Source organism: Symphalangus syndactylus, chromosome 22, assembly GCF_028878055.3.
Source record: "Symphalangus syndactylus isolate Jambi chromosome 22, NHGRI_mSymSyn1-v2.1_pri, whole genome shotgun sequence".
Lineage (NCBI taxonomy): Eukaryota > Metazoa > Chordata > Mammalia > Primates > Hylobatidae > Symphalangus > Symphalangus syndactylus.
This window is the reverse complement of record NC_072444.2, coordinates 33296124-33308133: the sequence shown is the minus strand read 5'-3', so window position 1 is coordinate 33308133 and position 12010 is coordinate 33296124. Positions and strand designations below refer to the sequence as shown.

General features: G+C 61.0%; 1 protein-coding gene across 9 annotated transcripts in view; it reads right to left on the bottom strand.

Annotated features, from left to right (window-relative positions):
- Positions 1-9850, bottom strand: part of LOC129472208 (multiple epidermal growth factor-like domains protein 6) — a 120013-nt gene extending 110163 nt beyond the window's left edge. For 8 of the 9 annotated variants that reach the window (XM_063631169.1, XM_063631172.1, XM_063631171.1 and 5 more), the window contains exons 1-2: positions 9482-9735; positions 795-929 (exon numbers count right to left, since the gene is read on the bottom strand). In XM_063631169.1, coding sequence (XP_063487239.1) covers positions 795-929; positions 9482-9612 — 266 coding nt within the window. In that variant the 5' untranslated portion in view covers positions 9613-9735. Of the gene's footprint in view, positions 1-794; positions 930-9481 lie in introns of all 9 variants that reach the window. The other variant, XM_055261606.2, reaches the window with a different exon arrangement.
- Between the last annotated feature and the right edge of the window lie 2160 nt (positions 9851-12010).

Genomic DNA, 12010 nt, shown 5'->3' with positions numbered 1-12010 from the left:
TGAGAACCACCATTATTGCCTAACAGTTTTTTTCCTCCTCTACTCTGAACACATCTGAATTGCACAGCAAACATGCATTGACCGGAAAGCTGCCGGAGTCCCCTGGAGCGGGCACAGCAGGTGCAGGTGTCCCGCATGGACCCCACGCCCAAGAGAGCAGCACAGAGCAGGGCCTCGGCTCCTCCGCAGATCCCAGGCTGAGAAGCTAAGCCACGCTCTTATCTGAGAACGCTTTCCTGCTTTCCCTCCCCCAGACACACAGAAACCCTCCACCTGACATGGGGTAGCTGCCAGCTCCCCGCACAACCCGCTTTGCAGCAGGGCCGGCTCTGCAGAGCCCGCATCTATAAAAGGGGGAGAGGTGTGCACAGGCACTCAAGTTCGGTGTTGAAATGAAATCTTGAGCAGTAAAAGGTTTCACGTGTGTTTGGGAACAAGGCCCTAGGGCCAAGCAGCAGCAGCCTCCCACCGGGCCTCCGGCAGGCTGAGACCACTCTCCCCTTCCTGCGTGGCCAGCATCCTCCTGGGCTGGGCCCCTCCTCCTCCACAAATCCCTCACAAAGGACTCAGGTGCGTGGCTAAACAGGAGAGGGCTACAGCATGTGAGTAGCCCCGTGGCAGCCCCACCTTGAGGGTGGGAGAGGCCTCATGCTCAGATGAGGGCTTCAGGCAGGGGGTGTGCGTGGCCCCGAGACCAGGACGGGGTCCCAGCCTCAGCTGCCCAGCTCCCGGGTGGTCAGTGCCGCCCTTTGTGTGAATGGAGCCCCTCCCCCAACATGGGCCCCTGCACTTACCTCCGCTCGTGGCCCACGCACCGCGCCTGCCACCCGCAGCCAGCCTTCCACACCGGCACCATGTGGCTGAAGGCCTGCACGCACGGCTGGCGGCGGCCCACCAGGGTCAGCTCCTGCTCAGCACACACGTGGGGCCTGGAACAGAGACACAGAGTCAGCACCTCAATCACCCCCAGCCGGCAACACCCACCCCTCCTGCACCCCCAGCCTTGGGTGTTAGCTCATCTGGAGTGAGGTCCAGACATGTGGCCAGGCCTCCACGGCACAGTGCCCATGCCAGTGCCCCAGGCCAGCTGTGGGACCCAGGCTTGAGGGCACAGGAGCTCAGGGGAAAAGGCAAGATGACTGCCACATCCCCCCCTCATGGGCCACAGCATGGCTCCTAGGGCTCTAAGACCTCGAGACACAGCCACCAATGACGCTGCCTCAACAGACAGGAACTGTGGCCTCAAGGCACAGTCATGCCTCGTCCAGAATCCAGGACCAAGCGCTGGCCCATCTGTCCTCCCCACCCCAGCCCTCCCCACCTCGCTTCAGAGATGTCCCCAGGCCTGATGCTGCTGGGGCACATAGCTGGGGTGAACCTGGCCCATCCACTGTGAAGTCAGCGGCTTCCTGGCATCCTATGACCCGCATTGGTGTGTTCGCTCTTGGAGGAGGAGGTGAAAACCCCAGCCCCATCCCTGCCAAGCTCCTTCAGGTCCCTCCAAGGCCTCTCCGGCCCAGAGGCTGCATAAACCAGGGGATGGGGGCACACCGAGAACAGGCGCCTTAAGCCAGCCACCCAGACCCCACCGGGCTCAGAGCGGGTGGAGAAAGGACTCAGGCCCTGTGGGGGGAAGTGTCAGAGGGAGGGACCTGCCAAAGACAGCCACACGGGCCAGCACCTCCAGAGCAGGGGCTCGCCCCTGGCCTGCCCTGACCCAGGGGTGAGGCGGGCTCGCTTCACAGAGGCAAATTCGGGGGAAGAGGACAAGGCTCCAGTGCTCGTGTCCCACTGCGTCAGGTCATGTCTAGGGGGCCTCAGAGGAAAGAAGAGGCTTGTCCTGCTCTCCCAGCTCGGGACTTGCTCCCCAGAACCAGGGCCAGGCACACCTGGTGCGGGCCGGTGTCTCCCCTCCAGCCTCAAGTACAGCAAGCCTGGCAGATCCCGCCAGAGCCCCTCCCACCTCCTGGGGGCAAGCAGGTGGCATGGGCTCCCCCAGCCTCCTCATCAGAGGTCCCCACCCCCCCGGGAATATTGCCCAGGCTCGGTGCCGCCCTCCGCCCAGGCCTTGCCAGGAGCTCTTAACCCGCCGCCACCGCTCAGCACTCAGAGACTGCCCGCCCTGTCCAGCCACCCTGGCCCCAGGCCAGCCGCTCCCAGATGGAGGCTCTCGCAATGGAGGACTTCATTTTTCCTCTTTCCTGGGGCTTGTGCTGTGTGGGAAGCCCTGTGTCCCCTCTGACATCAGCCCACCCCCTTGTGCTGAACAAATCCAGAAAGCACAGACCCAACACAGCGGTGGCAAAAACTGAGAGCAGCAAATGGCAGGGCCTCACCAGCCGGGACAGCAGGGGCTCCACCAGGCTGCCGTGGTACCTGGAGGAGGGACCCTGGCCTCCAGCTGCCCAACTACGAAGGGGCAGATGAAGGTTGGGACCAGAGTCCAGCTCCAGGTCTCCAGTCAAGTCCGAGAGGGGCTGGGGCTGCTGCTGGACACGTCCTGCCCGTAACCTCCTGCCAAGAGGTTCTGCCCACACTCTCCCGCAGTTTCCCAAACACCCCATCCCAGGGCTGAGGCTTGCCCACCCGAGGCAGCGTCGATTCCTGGAGTCCAAGCCCAGGTGACTGCAGGGCAGGGGCACAAGGCAGGGCACGAGGCAGGGCAGAGCTTCTTCTGGCCATGAGCAGGGTCCAGGCTCCCCACCAACTCCCAGACAGACCGGCAGCTGCAGCCGAGAAGCCTCCACAGCAATGGGGCCCTCCAGCTAGGCAGGATCAGCTGCACAAACCCAGGGCAGGTGGAAAGGCTCTGCCATTGCCTCTTCCTGCACCAGGAAGACAACTCTCACCTGGGTGGTGAGCGAGACTTCCAAAAACCCCAACTATTTCTACCTGGGAGCTGGGGAACAGGTGACTCATTCAAGAGTGCCTCCTCCGTGCCCAGCACCAGGTTCTTTCCTGACATTACATCATCAAATCTCTCCCCTCCCAGGGAGGAAGTGACAGTGACCCCCTGAACTGCTCAAGGTCACCAGCTAATGGTGATGACTAAGGGCCAGGTCTCTCCCACCTTCCCCCAGCACTGTTGGGCCTCTGTGTCCCAAGGGCCATGACGGATCCCAGAATGAGAATAGGGGAGGGGGCAGGACCAGAGGATGGATCAGGGACAGAGGGTCACGTCTCCAGGGAGAGCCCTCCTCAGCCTCCCTGGGGCTGGGTCCTGACTTCATTCCTGACCCCCAGACTACAGCACCCATGGGGGATGGTCTCACAGCCCCCAGGGCCACTGCCCCACCCCACCCTGCTGTGACCCAAGGCTGACCTCTGTGGATCACATCCTCCCAGCACCTGCACACACACACACACACACACACACACTCTCTCACACTCACACTCTCAGTCACACACAAACTCACACTCAATCACACGCATTCACAACCACTCATACACACACCCACACACAATCACACACTCACAGTCACATACACCCTTACTCATACTCAATCACACACACCCACACACACAATCACACACACTTTACAGGGACTCAAACACACTCACACAATGCACTCACACATAGTCTCACACACTCACACAATCACACACACAATCACACACATTCACACTCACATGCATGCTTACGCACTCAACATGCTCATACACTCACGCACGTTCACACACAATCACACTCACTACCATACCCACAATCACACACAAACTCACAATCACACATTCACACTCAAAATCACACACCCTCATACACAAAACACCCATACACACATATACACACAATTACCTACATACACACACACACTCACACACTCACATACACATTCACAATCACACACATACACACACTCATACGATGACACACACACAAACACACACAATCACACACATACACTCATGCACACACACACTTCTGTACTCTCACGCATGCAAGCTCACAAACTCACACACACTTGCACACACATATGCACTCTCAAACTCCCATTCATACACACTCACAGATACACACACAGGCACACACACACTCAGACACTTACACACTTTGCCCTCTGGCTGCCAGGTGGGTTTAGTCAATGGGAGGACCAGCAAGAGATGCGGGAGAGGCACTGGGGTGTGGCCCTCCTGTCAGGGGTGGGGGCCGTGCCCACTCTCTCCAGGTTCCAGGACCCAGCCCCCACCCAAGGGACGGCCTCGGCTGCACGGTGACACCCCCGTGCTTCCTGCGCCCCTTCGTGAAGATCCCTCCCCAACCCCTCCCGGGACAGTGCCACCCTCGTCCTCCTCCTACTGACAGATACTCTGTCCCCCTGAAACTTAAAAATTCACGCTTTCATGTAACAGTGTCAAACTTGGGATTGGAGACAGGTGTTTTAAAGAACTAGCACATCTTGGAGGGCAGAACTCATGATGAATGCACCCACCCCACCGACCGTCGGGCTCTAGGGCTGCAAAGCATCATGCAGTGATTCTCAAAGTGGGGTCCCCCGGCCAGGACCAGCCGCCCCTCCTGGGACCTGCAGAAATGCACACTCCTGGGCCCCACCCTGGAACACTGAATCCAGGACTCTGGGGGTGGGGCCCAGCATTCCTCGGGGAAGGAAGGATTGTGTGTGTTTGCCCAAGCCCACCAGGGGATGCCAGAGCACACTCAAGCTTGTAACCCCAGGCCTAGCGGTTTGAAGCAAGGTCTCACCGCCAGGCGGCCTGGGTTTGAATCTCAGCTCCCCACGCCCCATCTTTAAGACGCGCAGGTTACTGAACCTCTGCCTCAGTTTCCTCACCTGTAAAATGAGGACTCACAGCACTGACCTTGCCAGGTTGTCATGAGGGTTAGATGAGCCCACACAAAAAGGGCTCCCAACAGCCCTCAGCAGGTGTGAGCTAATGTTACTGCAGATGCTGGGACTGTTTATTCTGGAAAAAGTGTCACTTGTACCTCAAAAGTGGGCCACAGGAACTGCTACAGGCATTGAACGCTTTTGCCATCCCTGTGCCTTGCAACGCACTTACCCACAGCGAGCCCTGGGCACAAGTGGCCTTGAACTCCTTGCCATAAAAAAACGGAAGCAGCGGGGGCGGAATAGGCCAATGATCCCCGAGCTTCTGGGCTACAGGGTCCAGCCCCTGACTCTGCGATGGCCCCTGTGCTGAGGGCAGCCACTGTGAAGGGACTCTGTCACCATCTCAGGATGGAGATGACACAGAGAGGGCAGAGTGGTGAGCTTGGGTTTTCAACAGACACCCCAGGCCTGGGGCCTGGCTGTGTAGCCTGAGGAGTCACTGACCATCTCTGAGTCCTCAATTCAGCATCTGGAAAGCAGGCGTGATGACAGCTCGGGCCTCCAGGACTTGGAGACTTCAGGGACATGGCCGGGGCTGGGGGTCCTGAGGGGTTGGGTGCTCCCCTATGAAGGGCCTTCTTGTCCCTCCTGGCCCTCCTCAAACCTGAGCAATCTCAGCTGCCACTAACCAGCAAGATGACAATGCTGAAGGACTCACCGAGACCCCTTGCCAACCCCACCCTGGACCACCCAGCAGCCCTTCCCGCACGTCACACCCATCACTCTCTGGGCCCCTGCCTGCCTGGTGCGTCCTATGTCTCCCCAATAACTCCCCCCACCTCACGGCTCTCCCCAAGGCCAGAGGTGCCTTGCCCTGCCCAGCCAGGCCGTGATCCCTGAAAGCAGCTCCTGGGTGGCTCTTGCAGTGACCCCCAACAAAACTGATTGATCATCAATCAAGTCTTCAAGGCAGCCTTCAAGGATGGAGGGGGTGAGTGTGGGAACAACTGTCTCCTCTGGGGACTTCGGCACCGCACACGCAGCCCCGGTGGCCTTCCCGCACCGCACACATGGCCCCAGCGGCCTTCCCACCTGGGAGGATGAAGGTGGCAGGGGGAGGGCAGGCAGAGGAGTGGACAAAAAGAAACCTCCCACTGCTGCACATGGGTCTGAGGAGAACCCAATAAAGCGCCTGGTGACCTTTGACAGGACCAGAGTCCCAGGCCTTTCTGTTCCTTGCGGCTGGATCCTGCCTCCCATCTGGGGGCGTGGAACAGGAATTCCCAAACTACAAAGTGGACCCGGTGCAGTCAGAGGTGGAATGCTCCCAGCTGGCGGGCCATCTGCTCCTGGCAGAGCTGGCGCTCCACGGGCAAGAGATGGGCACGCTGCAGGGTCCCTCCAGGGCAGGCAGCAACAGTCTGGGCCCAGCGATGGCATCACCAGTTTGGGGAGGGGGGGATCCAGAAACCCGGCAGCCAGCCTGGCTCAGTTCCCCAGCCTGGCTGAATGCAGCCCCTGAACAAACCCCTGTGGGAGGCGGGGGCTGGGGGGAGTTGGGGGGGCTTGCTCAGGACAGCAGCCCTGGAGGCGGGCCTCGCTCAGGACAGCAGCCCTGGAGGCGGGGCTCGCTCAGGCCAACAGCCTCGCGGTTATTTTTAAAGGCTCGTTTTTACCAGCATGGTTCTCCTCTGCTTATGCTTCCCAGGCCCCCATGCAGCCAGCATGGGGGGAATCTCAAGGCCCTGGGGTTGGGGGAGCCCAGCTCCTGCCCTGGGGCCCCTCGGACCCTCCTGTAGACAAGGAGACAATGAACAATGTCACTCGAAGCCCCAAAGGCAGCAGCTCATAGAAGTGAGAACTCCTTCCCCTCCAGGTCACGTGCTGTGAAACTCAGGGCCCTAAGGGGAGGCTGAGAACAGCTGCCTTCTACACCCTGGGGTCGGGCAGCAGGCCTGCTGACAACCTGCAGGCCTCAGGCTCACAAATGGGGCCCTTGGAGCCCATGGCACCAGTAGATCCGAAGAGCTACTTGCAAGATTGGACTTGAGCTTGCAGGGCCCGACCCGCCCTGGAGGGGAGGCATCATATCATTAGCTGATTCCAGAGCACTGGCCATTTTTGATTTTTGTAGCACAGCTGCCCAGAGGGGACTCCATCAGAGAGAACCTGAGCCCCGCGAAGCAGACATTCCTCTCTGCGCCCAGCAGTGCCTCTCAGGGCCTCCAAAATGTGGAGCTTCCAACCATGGCTGGTCTGAGCCCTGCGGGTCCATGCCTTAGCAGGTGGGCAATCGGCCCCCCTCTCCCAGACCCTGTTCCCAGATGCCCAGCCAGCAGCCTAGGGCCTCCTGCATGAGGCCCCAGGAAAGAGGCCAGCCATCCTTCCTCATAGCGGAAATTCACTTTGGAGTGACCTGAATCAGCAGATAGATCAGCTCCGCCCGCTCCAGGGATGGGGCAAAGCACCTGGATCTGCGAGTCAGAGGGCACCCCCCTCACTGCCCCCAACAGCATCTCCCAGAGGCTCCAGCTTCTAGCATTAACAGGAGGTTGGCAGTAAGGCTTCAACTCAGCAGCCAGTGGTTCAGGAACACTCAGCCAGAGGGGGTGCCGCTGCCCCGTGCCAGGCCCTGCCTGGTCATCAGATTCCCAGGAGGAAAGGGTAATGGGGAGAACAGGATCAGCACGGACTGAGCACTCTCTGGGATCTGGCCTGCTCCTCTGGGGTAAGGGAGCCAAGAGCACCCTTGCCCCACCCCCGTACCAGAGCCCACAGCTTCCTCCTCCTTTTGCTCTACAGAGTGAGCCTCAGAACAGGCCCTGCACTCCACAGCCCAGTGGGGACCTCTCCAGGGTCCAGCTCAGGGTCCCTGCACTCACTCAGCCCGCCAACTTCGGCCCACGGCGGCCTGGCTGCATGTCCAGGCACATGCCAGGTGCTTACAGGACAACAGGCCTGTGGAAGGCATGCCTGCCACCGTCACAGAACTCAGACTCTCGCTGGTGGACAATCTGTGAGCAGAGGCCCCCAGTGGATATGCCTGCAGCCAAGAAGATAAACCAGGGGCACAGGCCCCCAGCGCAGCCACCGCCACTTACTGCAGCCAGGGAGGCTCCCCAGGAGAAAAGCAGGATGTGAAGGACAGAGAAGGGAGAGGAGGGGAGGTTTGGAGAAAGGATGAGCAAAGAGAGCCAACTCTGCTGCAACCCATTTCCACCATTTCAAATGGCTTTGCCCCAGGGTCACGAAGGGCCTCCCGAGCCCAGGTGCAGAGGCAGAACACAGGAAGCAGACCCTCCACTCCTCTCCTGGAGACCCCAGCAAGTCTGAATCTGGCAGGGGGCCCAGGAAGGTCGCCGACAGTTTCCACAGTGCACTGGTGGCAGAGGCCCCTCGCAAGAGCAGGGACATCCGAGCAGAGACAGTGGGACATCCACCTCTGCCCAGCAGCAGCCCACCCCTGCGACTCTGGGGAGCCTATGCCCCTGGAAGCCCCTGGCTGGTCCCAGGGGGAGGTGGCTGAGCAGCAAAGGCCACTGTGCTGTCCCTTCTGAGCCTGCAGCTCTCCTCAGACAAAGGCATTGGAATCACAAGAAAGAGGAATCTCCCGCCGTCATGTGGAGTCAGGACTAGGGCCGTTCACACTGCAGATGCCAAGGCCCCCAACCCAGGGACAGCACGGCTTTGAAAAGGCCTCTACTTCTTGGAGTAAAGCCAGACCCAGGGTGGGGTCTTGGGAGCTTGGACCCCCTCCCCTCCACCAGCTAGACGTGGCAGCTTCTCCTGTCAGTCCCCAGCCAGCTGCAGCTCGGTCCTGCATAGCCAGGTTTGTGGCAGGCCCTTGAGCACCAGGCCCTGCGGGGGAGTGCTGGATACGAACAGCCTGAGGGCCCCTCTGCGGCCCCTGGACAGGGAGGCTGTCAGACAGGAGGCCTTCACCTGGGCCTGGCCCTCGCCCACCCGCCCCTGCCCAGCAAGGCCAGGCAGTGCTGGGTGGGGGCGCCAGCGACTCCCCTCCTCCTTCTCCTCCTCCTCCACTGCCGCACCAGTTTTCCTTTGAGGCCAACACAAGGATTGATTTGCTGTTCAAGAGAGACGGCTAAACGGCCCGTTGGGGAATCATCTTTCAAAATTAAATTCATCTCGGCTGGCTCCCTGACCCTCTCTTCCTGCCCATTCTGGCACTAAATTCCTTCTCCAACAGCCCAAAGCACACGTGTTTACCACACAGACAAACTCCATGTAGCTCCCCCATCTGGGCAGGGCTCACCCCTGCGAAGGCCCCCAGACCCCAGGAGACAGGCTTTGGAGGGAAGCGGGAACAGACGGCTTCCTCTCTGCCTTCTCCCAGCCGGGCTCTGGGGCCAGACCCTGCCCGGAAAGGGGCCCAGATTCCTCACCGCTTTCCAAGTACAGTATCTGCCTGAGCCTGCAGGACCCACATCACGGAGCAAAAGAAGGGGAGAGTGGGAGAGGGGGAGGGGACACGGCGAGGGGCCCTGCCACAGAAGGGCCCCAGACTCGACCCTGGAGCCCTGTGTCTCAGCCACCTCCTCCCCAGTTAACGCAAACAGCCCATTGTTCTGGAGCCCCAGGGACAAAGCATCGGAGCTCCGTCCACCACGGGCTTCCAGAGGCCCCGGGGTCTCTGGACGACCCGCCGAGCCCTCCCAGCTCCTGCTACTTACATGCTGGGCTGCAGCGGGGGCAGGGGCCGCGGCGGAACTCTGGTGCCCATGGGCACGGCGGGGAGCAGCAGCAGCACCAGCGCCAGGGCCACCGCGCGCCCTGCTGCCCTCGCCTCTTCAAGGAACGACATCGTGCGCGCCGGTGCTTCCTCCGCTCCCTGGCTCACAGGCGGCCCCAGCGGCTCCCCGGGGCCTCCGCCTCCACGTGCGCCATAGGACGCAGCCACAGGTGCCCGCGCCGGGTCCGCGGAGCCCAAGGTCGCTGCAGGTGCGGAGCCTCCCGGCTTCCCGCCCGCGCCCGAAGTGGCACCGCGGAGACCTGATCGCCGGGTCCACCCTACAGACACTCGCCCCAGCGCGGTGAGCACAGTGCCCTGGGCCCAGAGCCTGGAAGGCCGCCACGCCCCCGGCCCGCCCCCAGCCCGGACCCCAGTCCCGACCCGCCCCGGCTCGCCCACCCCGTGCGCCCTCGGCCCCGCCCCTTCCCCCTCCCCATCTCCCAGCCCACCAGCGCCCCGCCCCCGGCACGGCCCCTGGACTTGCCCGGATCCCTCACCCCAGCCCAGGCTCCTGCTTCCAGCCCCGCCCATAGCCCCTCCCCGCTCCGGTCCCGGCCCCGCCCACAGCCTCCCCGCGTTCCGCCCCAGACCCCCGCGGGGCTGGCGCAGCCCCTTTGCGCTCCCTGCTCGTCTCTGGCGGAAAGTCCAAGTCCTAACCGACTCCAGTGACCAATCCAGGAGGGGCCGGGCGCCAGGGGGCCACACCCCGCAAAGGCAGCTCTTTGGGGTCCCGGACCCCAGACCTCGACCTCAGGAGACAGCCCTCAGCCTCCCTGACTTCTCAAGTCCCACGGGGAAGCCAGCCTCGGCTTGTCCTGCCCGTGGACGCTCCGTCCACCTTCGCCCTGACACCTCACCCCCTTCCCGCAGGGCAGGGGTCGGGGAAGGGCTTGAGGAGGGCGTGGCCAGCCTCTGCAGCCCGCGTGCACCCTGGACGCCCCTGCTTCGGGGACCTGCATTGTTGGTTCCTAACCACTTCTGGGCATCCCCGTTCCTCTTTCTATGCTGCGTGTTCTTGGACAGTGGCCTGGAGTGGGTAGGCGCGGGGTCCCAGCAGCCACAGACAGGAGGAGGCGCTAACTTCTAGGGTGCCCATGGGCACAGAGACACTGTCTAGGGTGAGGCTTCTGCCAAGCAAGATTCACTTGTCTCCTTTGAAACCTGGTTTTGGTTTGAAATTGACTGACTCCAGGGGCCAGGACCAGGTAGTCTCAGGGATGGAGATGGAGTCTCTGGGATCAGATCTACCAGACATATAGGAGAGTCTCTTTTCGAATAGCAGAGGAAGGTGCAATCTGGGTGGGACCAGATGGGGGCCAGGTGTGGCCCCCTCGTTAGCCACACAAAGAGCCAGGCATGCCCGTCCCTGCCAGAGAGGTGTGCTGGCCAACAGCTCAGCCATTGAAGCCTGGCCAGGCCCTGTTCCTTGGAACCTTCCCTCTCCAAGTCTTCGTGTGGTCTGGGGGAGGCACTTCTAATAGGGAGCACTGGAGGGAGCCCTGGCTGGGAGGGGCTTGGGAAGGGAGCACCCCCTGACTGTCCCGATAGGAGGGACAACAGTACCCTCCAACACAAACAGGCTGTCTATGCCTCCACACCACCTGAAGGCTACAGTCTTCTGGGGGTGGGTGGCCGTCTGGCCAGCCTCGCTGTCACCCCAGCTTTACAGAAGGGGAGACCTAGGTCACAGGAGGGGGAGCACCCCAAATCACCCAGCTTGTGAACTGCAGATCCGGGAACTGAACATAGGGGTCTGGCTCTGCGGAGCTTCGCCTAACCCTGTAATCTGCTGCTTATAAACAACAACAACAAACATTGACAGGCACAAAATAGCCAGGAATCCCCAAGAGGTGAGCTAGTTCACTGTCTTCTAAAACCCCAACTACCAGTTGGTGCCCCCATTGCTGATGCTCAAAACACTGCCTAGTCCGTCCTACGGGGCTCTCAATTCTGCCTCTCACCCAGCGCCACTGACCACCCTTCCCGGGATCTCAGCTGCAGGGGCTGCCCCAAGCCTGGGTTTGGGGGCTACTTTCCTCCTGGTCTCCCAAGAGCCTGCACCCAAGAAAACCTCCCCAGTGCCCCATTTCTGTGCTGGGCCCTGTCCTTGGGTGGAGATGCAAGCCCGTGAGTGTCTCCCCCACCCTGAGAGCTGTGGAATGGCTTCCCCATCTTTACATCTGATCCCTGCTGTTTGAGAGCTGGCGTGGCATGCATGGGTGGTCAACAAGTGTGTGTCAAGTGAATGAATTAACACCTTGAAAAAGTTTACCAGCTTCTCTGCTGAATTCCAGCCGGCCCTGGGAAGGGGGTGGAGGAGGATGTTTGAGAACATTCTCCAGCTTATCAGAGGAAGAAGGAAAGAATTTGGGTGGATCCTGTGGGTTCAAAAGGAGGTCTCTGGGCAGGGGAGGGTTCAGGTTTCGAGCAGCCTGAAACGTATAAAATGAGGGGCCCTCTGGAAGAAAAA